The following is a 14,127-nucleotide window of genomic DNA, read 5'->3' on the forward strand; positions in this document are numbered from 1 at the left end:
GGAATAAAAACCTGGTTCTTCCAGATTAGAGTCCACCGCTCTTAACCACTACAACACACTGGCTCCGGCAGGACACTAGCCTAGGCCAACTCACAATATTGAGATGACAGAGTTTGATGAGGGCAGAGAACGGGTTACTTCAGCGTGCGTGCAACCCTAGCCAAGGACTGGCCAATTGCCCAAATGACTGCCTCGTCCCTTCGATACAAGAAAAAAAAAAGTTAGCGTTGCACTGATTCAGAGTGGATGTGACAACTTTGCTTTTGGGAATTAGATTTACTTGCTTCCGCCCAGTGAAGATTAAAAAAGAAGACGGCTCATCCCGATGAGCTGGTTGCTATAGCAACAGCCATGTTAAAGACGACTCTCGTGCTCAGGACCCAAACAATGCAAAAATACCCCAGCACACCCCAACCTAATTGCAATTTTTTTCCTTCTCTGAACAGACACCTGATCAGAACGGTGCAGATTCCGTGGGCTGATGCTTTCAGGAGCCTCTGCAACAGCACTTCAGCCTACTGGCGCTATTTCCCCCCTTAACTGCATCCAAACTCAAGACTAATATTGAGACATTTGGCGGGAGTCAAACGAACAGAGTCGGCTGCTGAGCTTGGCCGAGCTGGCTGGACAGTGTCTGCCGGGAGCTGACGAGCACAAAGGGGAGTTCGTAGCACAGTCGCCGCTGCAGGCTGCAATCGTCTGGAAACTTTTAAGCAGGCAAAGCAGGGATGGTGGAAAGAGGGCGGCTGGGTAAGATGCCGAGCCCTCACTAGATGGCCCTGTCCTCTCCCCAGAAGCCTTGAATGCCCCAGAGTGCATGCCATGGGAATGGATGGATTGCTTCGCTCATAAGATAAATAAAAGCACTCAAATGGGTTTAGCTCAGCTATGCACTGTGCATCCAAACACACGCTTGCATAAGAAGAAGAAGAAGAATTGCAGATTTATACCCCGCCCTTCTCTCTGAATCAGACTCAGAGCAGCTTACAATCTCCTATATCTTCTCTCCCCCACAACAGACACCCTGTGAGGTGGATGGGGCTGAGAGGGCTCTCACAGCAGCTGCCCTTTCAAGGACAACCTCTGCCACAGCTATGGCTAACTCAAGGCCATTCCAGCAGGTGCAAGTGGAGGAGTGGGGAATCAAACCCGGTTCTCCCAGATAAGAGTCCATGCACTTAACCACTATACCAAACTGGCTCTCACACATAAGAGATGTGGTGAAAGAGGCGTGTCCCTTGACGAGCCTTACACTCTACAGGTCAACATCTGCTGGCGGTCCCCGGCCCAAAGGGCATCTGCTTAGCCTCAATTAGAGCCAGAGCCTTCTCGGCTCTGGTTCCAGCCCGGTGGAACACTCTCCCAAGTGAGATCAGGGCCCTGCAGGATTTGTTGCAATTCTGCAGGGGCCTGTAAAACGGAGATGTTGTGCCAGGCCTGTGGCCGAGGAGGTGGAGATCTACATTGGCCTCCCTTCCCCTGCTTTGCACCATTTACTTTGTGCTACTACTGTAGTTTTTCCCCAACTGCCCAGGATCTGGTTTGGGCAACCATACAGATAAGTTCTTAGAAGCACATACTATTTTGCAGGGCTTTTTTTGTAGCAGGAGCTCCTTTGCATATGAGGCCACACCTCCTGATGTCGCCAATCCACCTGGAGCTTACAGTAGGCCCTGTACTAGGAGCCCTGGAAGCTCTTGGAGGATTGGCTACATCAGGGGTGTGTGGCCTCATATGCAAAGGAGTTCCTACTACCAAATAAGCCCAGCTATTTTGTACCTGGCCGCCATCTTGAGTTGTATCACCTGATGTCTGTATGGGCTTTAATGCTGTGTAACTATGTTTTAATTATTTTAAACTAGATGTCTGTATCTGTTGCTGTAAGAATTGCAGATTTATACCAGGAGAGGGAGGGCTAGAAATCCAATGAAATCAATCAATCAATCAAAAGGTTGTAGGGAAGCGATGATGCCATCTTATGAATGGCCCTTGTCAACAGATGGCCTAGAACTCCAGCAGAGAAGCCTCAAAGGAGGAGGGATTCAGCCTGCCTTTACCGCCAGCCTTTCAGACCTGGGATCTTTACGACATTAACATGCTGGTGGCCAACACGCTAATGGGGATTCAGGACAAACTGTGGACAACGCAAGTTGTCCTCTGAAGCCCCTGAACAGGTTGGTGTAGTGGAGAGCCAGTTTGGTGTAGTGGTTAAGTGTGCGGACTCTTATCTGGAAGAACCAGGTTTGATTCCCCACTCCATCACTTGCATCTGCTAGCATGGCCTTGGGTCAGCCATAGCTCTGGCAGAGGTTGTCCTTGAAAGGGCAGCTGCTGTGAGAGCCCTCTCCAGCCCCACCCACCTCACAGGGTGTCTGTTGTGGGGGAGGAAGGTAAAGGAGACTGTGAGCCGCTCTGAGACTCTTCGGAGTGGAGGGCGGGATATAAATCTAATATCTTCTTCTTCACCGAGGGGAGCCGAGTCAAGTGCCTGCAGTCTTATGTGCGGGTCACTCAAGTCATAGGCAAAAGCACCAAATAGGAGAAATAGGCAGAAAAACTGACCAACCAGGGGTAATGCAGAACAGAACCAGCTGAGCAAAGGAAGGCTGTTGGTCCCACTTGCAAAAGACAGCTATCAGAATGAAAATCTACTATGCAAAGGAGATACAGTATTCTACAATTCAAGTTTGGATGCCAACTTGGTGTGATGGTTAGCGTGGGACCAGGATCTGGGAGGTCAAGGCTTGAATCTCTGCTCTGCCATGGAAAATCGTTGCTCTGCCACACATTTAGTCTCACCTATCTCACAGGATTATTGCAAAGATAAAACGGAAAAGAGGAGAACGTTGTAAGCTGCTTTGGGTCCCCACCAGGGAGAAAAGTGAAATAGGGAGTGCAATATATAGAATAAAATAACTTTGACCTCCTGCCTTTCTTCAAGGGGAGGTAGGGCAGATGTCAACAAACCAGAGTGAGACATCTTTTACAGGTAGTGAAAGAATACAATGCCATTTGGTAAGCGTGCCCAGGCTACAATTCTACATTATTTGTTGAAGAGAGGGAAGAGGAGATGGAAAAGTACAGTGGGTTGGATCTTAACAGCTTTCCTACACCGTCTTGCCTGGCACCCCTCTTCACTGCAGCCCCAAGCCAGCAAAGCTTTGTTGCATGCATGGCCCATGATCTGCAACACAGCCTTTTTGAAGGTCAACAGGAGCCCCTCTTCCAGCTTTAGCCTGTAAGAAAGCAGGTAGGACCCAACCCAATGAATCATATTACAAAATAACTAGACTGAGGCCTCTCAAAAATTATGTTTTACTGCACAAGGCACAGAGACACGCGTAAGACTCAGTCAAACCGGGAACCAATCTCTGCTATAGGCAGGAACAACCTGGAGAAAATAGCCTTCAGGACTTCTAGTTGGGGAGGGACGGTGGCTCAGTGGTAGAGCATCTGCTTGGTAAGCAGAAGGTTCCAGGTTCAATCCCCGGCATCTCCAACTAAAAAAGGGTCGAGGCAAGTAGGCGTGAAAAACCTCAGCTCGAGACCCTGGAGAGCCACTGCCAGTCTGAGTAGACAATACTGACTTTGATGGACCGAGGGTCTGATTCAGTAGAAGGCAGATTCATATGTTCATATATGCCTACGTGGTTTAGCCCTAGGATATGACTAAGGAGGACTTTGCTGGCCTCTGATTGTTGCCCTGCTGCTCTTGACAGCTGCCCGATACAAAGAGTCCACAGCAAAATCCATACGACTGAAGGAATGACAAAAGCCAGTTTTAATGTCCCATCGGAATCTGAAGAAGAAACAAGCATCTCGTTGTAAAAGTTCTGTTTTATAATAGGCATTTCGCCCTAAAGACATCTCTGCGGCCTGATTCTGCTTGTGCTGGACTGTGAATATTTGGAGGAAGAGGAGCTTACCTTACTGACATGCTGACTCATCTTTAAAAGCAGCCTCAAATATATGACTTTTTAAAAAATGCCATAGGCAAGGATTCACTTGGCTCTTGCAAACGGCCTACAGTTAATCAGTGATGTCTGTCACCGAGTGGGATGAACTTTTGGCTCCAGTTTGATCTGCATATTCTCTTTCAAGGCAGAGTAACCATGGCAACCCATTTTCATCTTCCCACACATGGGCAGAGAGCACAGAGCGAGACATCTGGTTTCTCTTGCACCTGCTGCATTTTTTGTTTTTTGTTTTACAAAATCCAGTGTTTGGATGTTGTGACTTTTTGTCAGCGCAACTGGTCTCAAGCACAGACTCGTGTTGGTTGCAGCAAGAGCAGGTTCCCAGAGACACAAGACATTTCGCCAAGAAGTTGGGGGGCGGGGGAGGAGGAGAGCTGGAGAATGAGGAACGCAAAAAGATGAGGAGGCAGTTCATCTTCTTGGATGCCACATGTGCCAAACAGCATGGTCCATTTGGCATCTGGGGAAGGGACTGCATTCCAAAGGGCCACTTCAAACATCAGGTTTTGACCTGTTTGCTCCTGTTATCTCAAGCGTGGAAGCACATCCAGGCAGCTAACAAACTGTTTTTAACTACCTAGATGTAAAAAAAAAAAAACCTACCTCCAAGCTGAAACAGTATTGAGGCATCTAAGCCACAAGCTGCAGTATATGAAAACGTAACAATGTTGGTAAAAAGTGTAGTTAAGGGGACCACAGCTTCAGAAAAAATTCAAGGGACAGTTGTAATAATTATACAGAGTTATAAGAAACTTCGCAAAAGGGTCTGCACTGTTCAAATCCTATACTCCTGATTGTCAGTAAAAGACTCAAGAATTACAGAATCTGTCTCTATCCAATTGGTGTGTTTTATTGTTCAAGTCACTTCAGCACTTGCGGAATCCTCTGTAGTCCATTATACTGTTTCTTGGCTGCCTCTTCAGGCAAATTGCTCAAGATAACTAACACAATTTAACTTACGGAACACAATGAAAACAATAAAAATGACAAAACCCATAACAGGGCCACCAGATAACATTATAAATAAATACTCTGAAGCGAACTAAGAGGTGTAATATGACTGGGGAGGAGCTCTGGAAGAGCCCAGGCAAATAACAAAGTGTTAACCCGGCACCTGAAGATAGTCAAGTAGGTGCCAGATGAGCTCCCATAGGTGAGCCACTCTAGCTGGCACCTCACTTCCATGAGCAGGGCTTGAGAGGAAGATCTTATTTATTTTGATAAATAAATCTCCTCAATTGAGACCCAAGCAACTTATATCATTTCTCCTCTTCCGCTTTATCCTCACAATCACCCTGCAAGGTAAATTAGGCTGATAGAGAGTCTGTGTCTCCCTAAAGTCTCCCAGTATGAGCATTCATGGCAGCATGGGATTCATACTTGCATCCCCAGATCCTAGCCCAATACTATAATCCCTCCCACACAGAGATTCTCTTAGCATAGCTTGGTTGCTCTTCACCAGCAAACAAGGTGATACAGTTGGAGGCAGTCCTTCAGGTGTTCCTGCCTTACACATTTTGGCCTATAAAGGTCTTGGAGAACTTGGAGAACTATAGGTGGAAGTCAACAAGAAAGTGCAGATCTTTGAAGACAGGGGTGATCTGTTGTCTATACAAGATATCCCGTCTGGAAATACTGAGAGCAACCAGATAAACCTTCCAGTTCAGTCTCTGATTCTACAAGATATTTTTTTCTCCGTCTATTATATCCTATGCACCACAGCACTTCTTTCAAGAGACACACCACACTGGGGTTATAGTTTAAGAACTCAACAGTGCCTCGCCTACTCTTGGGCATGCTGGCTGCAGGGTCAGATTATATCAAGAGAAGAGATTGCAAAGATAGGAATAAGCCACGCAGTTGCAGTAATGCAGGTCAGGAAGTCTTCTCTGCCTGGGAGTATCTGCAGGAAGGGTACTGAGACAGGAAGATTAGTAGCCAGGCAGCATCATCTAAGTTAAATGAGCACTTCCTGTTGGGCAGACCTCAAGAGGAATGCTATGCTATGCTGACTATGATATAGCGAGCTGCTCTGCAACTAGGAATATTCATGCAAGATCTTAAGACACAGACTTTGCGTTGATTTAGATTTGATAAGAGTCGCAAAACACAGAAACCTGATAACAAAGCAGAATGAGAGGTGGGATGAGTTTCAGAAGTACAGATGCTTGATGTGGCAGCTGTCCTTATCTGCCGTGAAAAGCTGGGAAAGAAATCATTTGGGCAAATGGAACTGCTTAAAGGTGGCTGCGGAGTTTACCTGTGAGGATGTTTTCTGACATCACGTTCACTTGGACTTCTACAGAGTGTTTGGAAGTGTAGGTGATCTCAGCACTGACGTGCGCCACTTCCCCAATGCACATAGGGGAAAGGAAGTCGGTGCGCTCCACGCGGGCTAGGGCAGCTACGCAGCGTTCCTAGGGACGCAAAAGCCACAATCAGCTGAGGCATGACACACCGAAGGTTAAGGAAATAAGACACACAGTGTGTACAGTCCGTACAGCACTCCTAAACTAGCTTGATTCGCTTTTGCAAAAAAAAAAAAGACCCACAGCGGTAAAAGATCGTTTCACAGAGATTTTCTAATTTTAAAAACTTCTCATTTAGCCTGTTCTCCCACCATTAAGAGCAATATACAGAACTGCAACCATGCTGTGGAGAACTGGAGGCCTACAAATCCTTATCTGCAGCTACCACCAAATGACTATAATGATTTTGGATGAGGTCTCCAGCCCCACCCAAAGCCACCCAAGCCCTGCTGATCATGAAGGAAGCAACAAATAACCAAAAGATGCTCTCCCCTCTTCCTTGAGAACTCATTTCAAATCCTTCCACAAGGAAATGGCATCGGTGTGCTGGTATCTGATCACTGATGTTCCTCACGTTATGCTCTAGTGCCACCTATTGGCTATATAACCTAGCAGGTTCCCCCCACCATGGATCCGCTGACCTGGATAGCTCAAAATATTCAGAGCTTGGAAACTAAGCAGAGTCGGCCTCAGCTAGTATTTGGATGGGAGACCTCCAAGGAATCGTAACCAGGGTCATAACATAGAGCAGAAGTGGCCAAACTGCAGCTCGGGAGCCACATGTGGCTCTTTCACATGTATTGTGCGGCTCCCGAAGCCCCCACCGCATCATCAGCCAGCTTGGAGAATGCATTTAAAGTTGCTTTCTTTCCACCTTCCTCCCCCTCTATTTTCCTTCCTTCCGGCTCTCAAACATCTGGTGGTCATGTCTTGCGGCTCTCAAACATCTGACATTTATTCTATGCGGCTCTTATGTTAAGCAAGTTTGGCTACCCCTGACGTAGAGGTAGGCAACGGCAAACCACCTCTGAACCTTTCTTGCTTTGAAAAACCTACAAGGTCACCTTATGTCAGCCATACATCACCACCGCCAAACAGATAATCTCCTGCGTTTCCCACCATTGATAGCCAGAAGCATCGAGACACTGATTCTGAAAGAGGAAAGTCCCCAGTGTGCTTTTGGGGGCAGAGCAAAAAGATGTACCCACTTTTACCTTCATCTCTGGACTCTAATCTTCAGAGAATGAAGACCTTACCCAGATTGGAAAGAATGCCCGCCATTTGGTATGCAGCTCATAAACAAGACTTGGGAGAAGTTAGGAGGGAAGCAGCCATGCTGTTACTCCCCTTTCTAGTAACTGCCAAGCACGACAGGGTACCCCACCCTTCACCCATATGAACCTGCCTGTAGTTTAAGATCATCTGGCACTGCTCTTCTCCACACACCTGCCATGAGTGAGATAATGGTAGTAGAGATCAAGGAGAGTACCTTTTCAGCCACAGCCTCCAGGCCTTGCAACCCTCTGCCTCAGTAACCTCCATCCTTCCCCTCTCTCTGTTTCTTCCCCCAGAGTTCTTTTCTAGATGATCCGTTAAGGGGGACAAATCCAATTAATATTTTCGTTCTTTGCTGCTGTTTTCAGTTTGCCTTCTTGTCTGCCGTTCTTTGGTCTGGGCGTCATGCACCTGTTCTGTTGCTGCTTTTAATTATTTAATAATGGGCTGAAGTCTTTCCACCCTTCTCTTTGCTGTTTGTAATCGCTGGGTTTTGAAATACTTTCATTTTACCGGTATTTTAACTTTTTAAAAAAGTTTTCTTGTAAGATGCCCTGAAGTACTTTAACTTCAAAGGAAGGCAATGATGCAAATGCTACAGACAAAATAATTGAAATGGGATAGGTGTCCGTGTAAGAATCCCAACTCTTCTACCCCTAAACATTCAAGGTGACTTAACAGGAACTCTGGAGTGTAAAGTTCTCTGACACTTGCTGCCAGGGCTTTTTTTTGTAGCAGGAAGCCGTTTGCATATTAGGCCACACCTCTTGATGTCACCATTGCGTCACACCGGGCTCTTTTGTAGAAAAAGCCCAGCAGGAACTCATTTGCATATTAGACCACACCCCCTCATGCCAAGCCAGCCAGAACTGCATTCAAAAAAAGCCCTGCTTGCTATATGTTGAGAATGGAGAATGCCAGAATCAAGACACTGGTAACTCCCAGATTAGACTACTACAATGTGCTCTGGGTAGGGCTGCCCCTGAAGGTGACTCATGCAGATTTTTATCCCAGGCTTCCTCTAAGGAGCTCAGAAAGGCTCACATGCTGTCCCTCTCTTCTCCTCCTCCCCTGACCATGTTATCCTGACAACCCTGAGAGATAGCAATTTCCCCAAGGCCACCCCGTGAGGATCATGGTAGAGTGAACATTTGAACTAGGATCTCCCCAGTCTTAGTTAGACACACTTTCATATATGACACTGGCTCGGAAACTTCTGCAGATACAAAAATAATAACCTGACTGGTACCCTTTGAAATTAATATGTAAAACCTGCATTACATCAATGTCACTGAGTACAGATTTGCCTCTTTGCTGAAGTAAAGGGGCTGGGGTATTTTTTTTTGGGGGGGGGAGGAGGATATTCAGGGAGGTGACTGAATAAGGCCTGCCCCTGCCTCCCAGTTGCTGGTATTCCAAGGAGGTCTTCCATCCAAGTTCTTGCCAGAGTCGACCCTGTTTTGCTTCCGAGCTCTGGCAAAATTGGGCTTGCCTGGGCTATCCAGGTCAGGGCATAAAGGGTCTGCTTTGGGTCTTTAAAATCCTAAAATGTTTGACTCCAGAATACCAGGATTGATCAGCTTCTGTTATCAACCTGGTCTAGCCTTAAGATCTATGAATGAGGCTTTCCTACAGGACCTTGCCTTGTCCAAGGAAAGACTAGAAGTCTTTAGGGTGGGCCTTTTCAGCTGCCATCGTCAGGTTGTAAAACTACTTTCCCAGGAGCTGAGTATTGCCTTGAAGGTCTGGCAAATAAAGCAGAACACATCTTTATTCGAGCAGGCCTTTGAGCTGACTACGCATGTCCCTTTTACTGTATCCTACAATTAACATTTTATGGGGTTTCATATTCCAAATGTTCGAGAGCCGCCTTGGGTGCTCAAGCAGGGCAGAAAGGCAGCACAGTAAATGAAAAAGATAAAGATGAGACATCAGCTGAAACAGCAAAAAGAGCTGGCAATAGAGTTGCTAGGTCGCCCTTCCTGGAGATTTGGGGGTGAAGTATGAAGATGACAGGGACCTCAGTGGGATACAGAGACCTTCTCCAAAGCAGCCTTTTTCTGCAGGGGAACTGATCTCAACTGGAGATGACTTGTAATTCCGTGGGATCCCCAGCTCTCACAAGGAGGCTAGCATCCCTCACTGGGTACCCGCCTTACTTGGTTGTGAAGCTCCGGATCTTTCAGTACAGTATGATCCACTTCAACCTGTAGGGAGGTCTACTTCCTCAGTCTCATCTTAGCATCTCTAAATGCTCACGCACCGCTTGCATGGCATCTCATCAGGGGAAAACCAAACATGAGCTTCTGGCTGAAGTTGACAAAAGACTGAGCCCCCTTCATAGCTGCTGAGCTGCACATAGACAACCTTCATCTCTAGTACGCCGTACGTCATCTGTTTCTCCCCTCTCCTAACTCACCGCAAAGCTTTCAAACAGACATCCAAATCTGTAGCAAAATGCCAGGCCAGGAACTGCAACCCGAGCCACCAAGGGAAATGCAGCCTACCAATCATGTATGGCAAGCCCCCAAGGTCGATTGCGTAAACTGACAGGTTTTGCTCCCTGACTTGGAACACAAGAGTAGTGGCATTCCAAGAACCTGCCGAGCCACAGTTCGTAAACTGGGCTTAGTCTGCGGGGCTCACACTGTTCAGGCATCTCCTACACAATGGGAGACAGGCTGTAGCGATCCTACAGCTAGTGCAAACACCATCGTTGCCACCCCAAGGACCAACTTCTCCTCCCATTACTAGCAGATTTGGGACTGATCACCCTCGAGAATGACACTCTATAATCCTATCATGCCTAACTGTGGATTAGCTTGAGGGCGGATTTAGGAGGAAAAAAGATTAGCCCAAGGTAGGACTAGACCAAGCAGCTGCTGCTTCCCCCAATCTGGGTCACTCCTGAGCCCTGTGAAGTTAAGCCAGAGGCACGTTCTCTGGAGCTGCTCTAATCGCTCTTTATTACTGCACTGCCTAAGAGCAACAGGCGTGAGCCAAACCACTGAAACTGCATCTTTGAAACATGACCTGAAGCAAACACTGCACCGTACAGGAACCATGGGACCTGCAAATGCCACTCACAGCAAAGGTTCTGAAAGGCGAGGGGGGGGGGCGGAGAGAACCTGGAAACACACTGACCCTTTTCCGCAGGAGACTTGGAAACCAGTGCAGATTTCCAAACCTGATTGTGCAGCTTCTATACTAGGCATGTGAGACTATATATACTGCAAAGCAAGGCTTTGTTGTTGTTTTTGAGCAGGAACACACAGAAACGCAGTTCTGGCTGGCTTGGCATTAGGGGTGTGTGGCCTAATATACAAATGAGCAGGACTCTTTTTCTAGCAGGAGCTCCTCTGCATATTAGGCCACGCCCCCTGATGTAGCCAATCATCCTGGAGTTTACAGAAGGTCCTGTACTATGTGAGCTCTTGGAGGATTGGCTACATCAGGGGGCGTGGCCTAATATGCAGAGGAGCTCCTGCTAGAAAATGAGCCCCGCAAATGAGTTCCTTTTTGTAGAAAAAGACCTGTGTGAAACAACGGTAACATCAGGGGTGTGGCCTAATATGCAGATGAGTTCCTGGTGGGCTTTTTCTACAAAAAACCCTCCTGCTGCAAAGTAACACATGACGGAGAATATTTCTAGAACACAGGAGGCAGTAATATTCTGAAGCCGCTTCCCACCTCTGGAAGTCCTTTCCCCCCAAAGGCCAGGTGAAAGTATAAAATTCTTCCGCAGGTAGCAAATGGCTTTAAAAAGAGAGAGCGAGCAAGCACTTTCTTTCCTGCATTTCTGTTTCTCCTTCTATTCTCAATATGCGCTGTGTCCTTAAAATCACAGGCAGAGACAATATTACATACAGTGCCTGTGTGCTACCAGCATTGCTAAGCAGTAACTGCTAGAGACACAGCAGATAGCAGGAAGGGTTTGTATGTTAAAACATACTCTCTGTGGTGTGGACACAGAGACAAACTGCAGCTCGCTGCAGGAACCCCATCAGTCAAGCCACAAGCTATTCATAGAGAAACTCAACCCCAGGACGCTGGTTCTTTTTGCCATTCAAGATCATGCTAAACGGCCCCACCGAGCAAGGGACTGCACTTGTGCATGTGTGCCAAAACGAACAGCTAGTGCTAGGACAACAACCCATGGAAAGCCATCTGCAAGCTAAGTATTTTGTTGTGGCAGTGCTGGGTGAGAGGGAGCACATGTGGCCCACCCTGCACGTGGATTTCCTCGCTGGGAGAGCCAGTTGAAGAAGACGATGACATCGGATATCCCGCCCTCCACTTTGAATTTCAGAGTCTCAGACTGGCTCACAATCTCCTTTACCTTCCTCCCCCACAAGAGACACCCTGTGTTGTGGGTGGGGCTGAGAGGGCTCTCACAGCAGCTGCCCTTTCAAGGATAACCTCTGCAAGAGCTATGGCTGACCCAAGGCCATTCCAGCAGCTGCAAGTGGAGGAGTGGGGAATCAAACCCGGTTCTCCCACATAAGAGTCCGCGCACTTAACCACAACACCAAACTGGCTCTCTTCACTTGGTGTGAAGCTTCCCTGTTTCAACATCTGACAAGTACATACCCCGGACTGAGAGTTGCAGTGGCGAGTGCTGATAATGGCCCCCGCTTCCTCAATCATTTTTAAGATGGTTCCCCCGTGGACATTTCCAGCAATGTTGGCATCATCAGGGCGCATGATCCTGTGGAAGAAGAGTGAGAGAAAGAAGCTATCAGACCCCTGTTCGAGTGAAGAGGCAGAAACAGACGAGGTTACCTTTTACTGGAATGCCTAGCAGCTTTCCAGCTATCAGATCTACCAGTTTCATCCTCAAGCAACAAGAATTTCAAGCAACCACTGGTTATTGTCACCCAACATACTACCATAAAACCCTTGTATGGGTGGACAACCTGTTTGAGAAGTGCATCCAATGTAACCTGCTGAACTAGCAATGACTAGCAATGATCTTTCCTCAACTCCAGGTCCCATCTAGAGCACACATGGGAATCAAAGGCCAAACCATGATTTCATATGGATTAACAAGCTGTGGTTCTGATATGCAAGCAAGAAAGCGCAGAGAGAATCAGTTGCATCTCCTCCTTCCCACCACCAGCCATGAGGGATAGAAGCTTGTGTTCTTAATAAAAGGCCAACAAAAGACCCTAGGATCCAGGAATCAAACTCTTCTACATATATAACAACTGCATGGACTCATTGTTTTGGAGGCACCACCCCACACATATGCCAAGCCCCACTGTACCCAAGGATAAAACTGAAGCCTCCATTGTGAGTCACCTTACAGTTCACATTTTTCCATTTGAATGATCCAGCTGCTGCTATGCAGTTATAAACAGACAATTAACAACTTCCTCTAGATACACTATGCAAACAGTCCACCACTGCATACCTTCTAGTCGTGCACTCAGCACTTGAACAAAACCCAGAAAATCACAACACAAGACCCACAATCCTCCCAGCAAGCTACATATCACCCCGGAAAAGAGACTGAAGGTAGCCATACTGAATAAGCAGAAATGGCATCCTAGCAACAGAGAAATTCTTGTTCTTCCTTGTGACTTGAGCATCTGTGTATGTCTACTTAATTATTTGCATCGCACCAGCATCACCCTGAAACCACTTCTATGCCACCCCCCTCACCAAGGATTTTTCATCTTCACTCAACGAAATAAGATGGTGGCATAGCAGCCAATCAGGAAAGCTAGCTTAAGAGTGAATCACCATAGAAACCCTGTAATCTAAAGGCAAAAAGGAAGCAAGTGGTCCAAGAACAGCAGCAGACAGGAAAATACAGTTGGAGCGAGATATTCAGGTCCTCATGTGGAAGTTAAAAACAGAACCAGCCTAAGAGAAAAGGCAGCCCCAGAAACACTATTGCATGAGTTTCCACCGGCCCTCTGTCCTGTTCATACACCACTCCAGTGCTAAGCAAAGTGTTAAATTATGCCAGCTGAACAAATATACGTACATTGTTTGGGGGAAAGAAGATCTAACCACAGATACCTTTCCCCAAAACTTTAAGCTTGAGAAATCTGGGTGTCAGTGTGGTACAGTGGTTCAGAGTGTCAAACTAGTATCGACGAGACCCAGGTTCGGAACCCCACTCAGTCATGACAGCTTGCTTGGGTGACCTTTGGCCAGTCACACTTTCTCAGTCTGGCCTCTCTGACAAGGTTGTTGTGAGAATAAAATGGAGGAGAAGAGAATGATGGAAGCTGCTTTGGATTCCCTTTGGGGAGGAAGGTGGTGTATAAGTGGATTAAATAATAATAAGCGCATCAGAAAGGTCATTTTCTGGTTTGTTTGTTTTTCATGAGGAAGGTGTGGGAAGGAAGATTTAGGAGAAAATTCAAAACTTAACCTGCTTTATCTTTTTACAAAGATGAAATGCACCATTCGCACCTTGTGCCATAAGCTTGCAGGGCAACTCTGGGCCAGTTACACATCCTCAGTCTAACCTTCCTCATAGGGCTGTTGTGAGGATAAACTAGAGAGCTGGGACAATGTTGGGGATTTTGGGAACAAAATCTTTATGTTTCTAA

General features: G+C 46.9%; 1 protein-coding gene across 3 annotated transcripts in view; it reads right to left on the minus strand.

Annotated features, from left to right (window-relative positions):
* The window catches only part of ACOT7 (acyl-CoA thioesterase 7), an 84,845-nt gene that overhangs the window by 58,503 nt on the left and 12,215 nt on the right, over window positions 1-14,127 (minus strand). For 2 of the 3 annotated variants that reach the window (XM_060259042.1, XM_060259041.1), the window contains exons 2-3: window positions 12,152-12,269; window positions 6,238-6,394 (exon numbers count right to left, since the gene is read on the minus strand). In XM_060259042.1, coding sequence (XP_060115025.1) covers window positions 6,238-6,394; window positions 12,152-12,269 — 275 coding nt within the window. Of the gene's footprint in view, window positions 1-6,237; window positions 6,395-12,151; window positions 12,270-13,088; window positions 13,193-14,127 lie in introns of those variants that run through there. The other variant, XM_060259043.1, reaches the window with a different exon arrangement.

The sequence above is a fragment of the Heteronotia binoei genome, chromosome 18 (assembly GCF_032191835.1).
Source record: "Heteronotia binoei isolate CCM8104 ecotype False Entrance Well chromosome 18, APGP_CSIRO_Hbin_v1, whole genome shotgun sequence".
Lineage (NCBI taxonomy): Eukaryota > Metazoa > Chordata > Lepidosauria > Squamata > Gekkonidae > Heteronotia > Heteronotia binoei.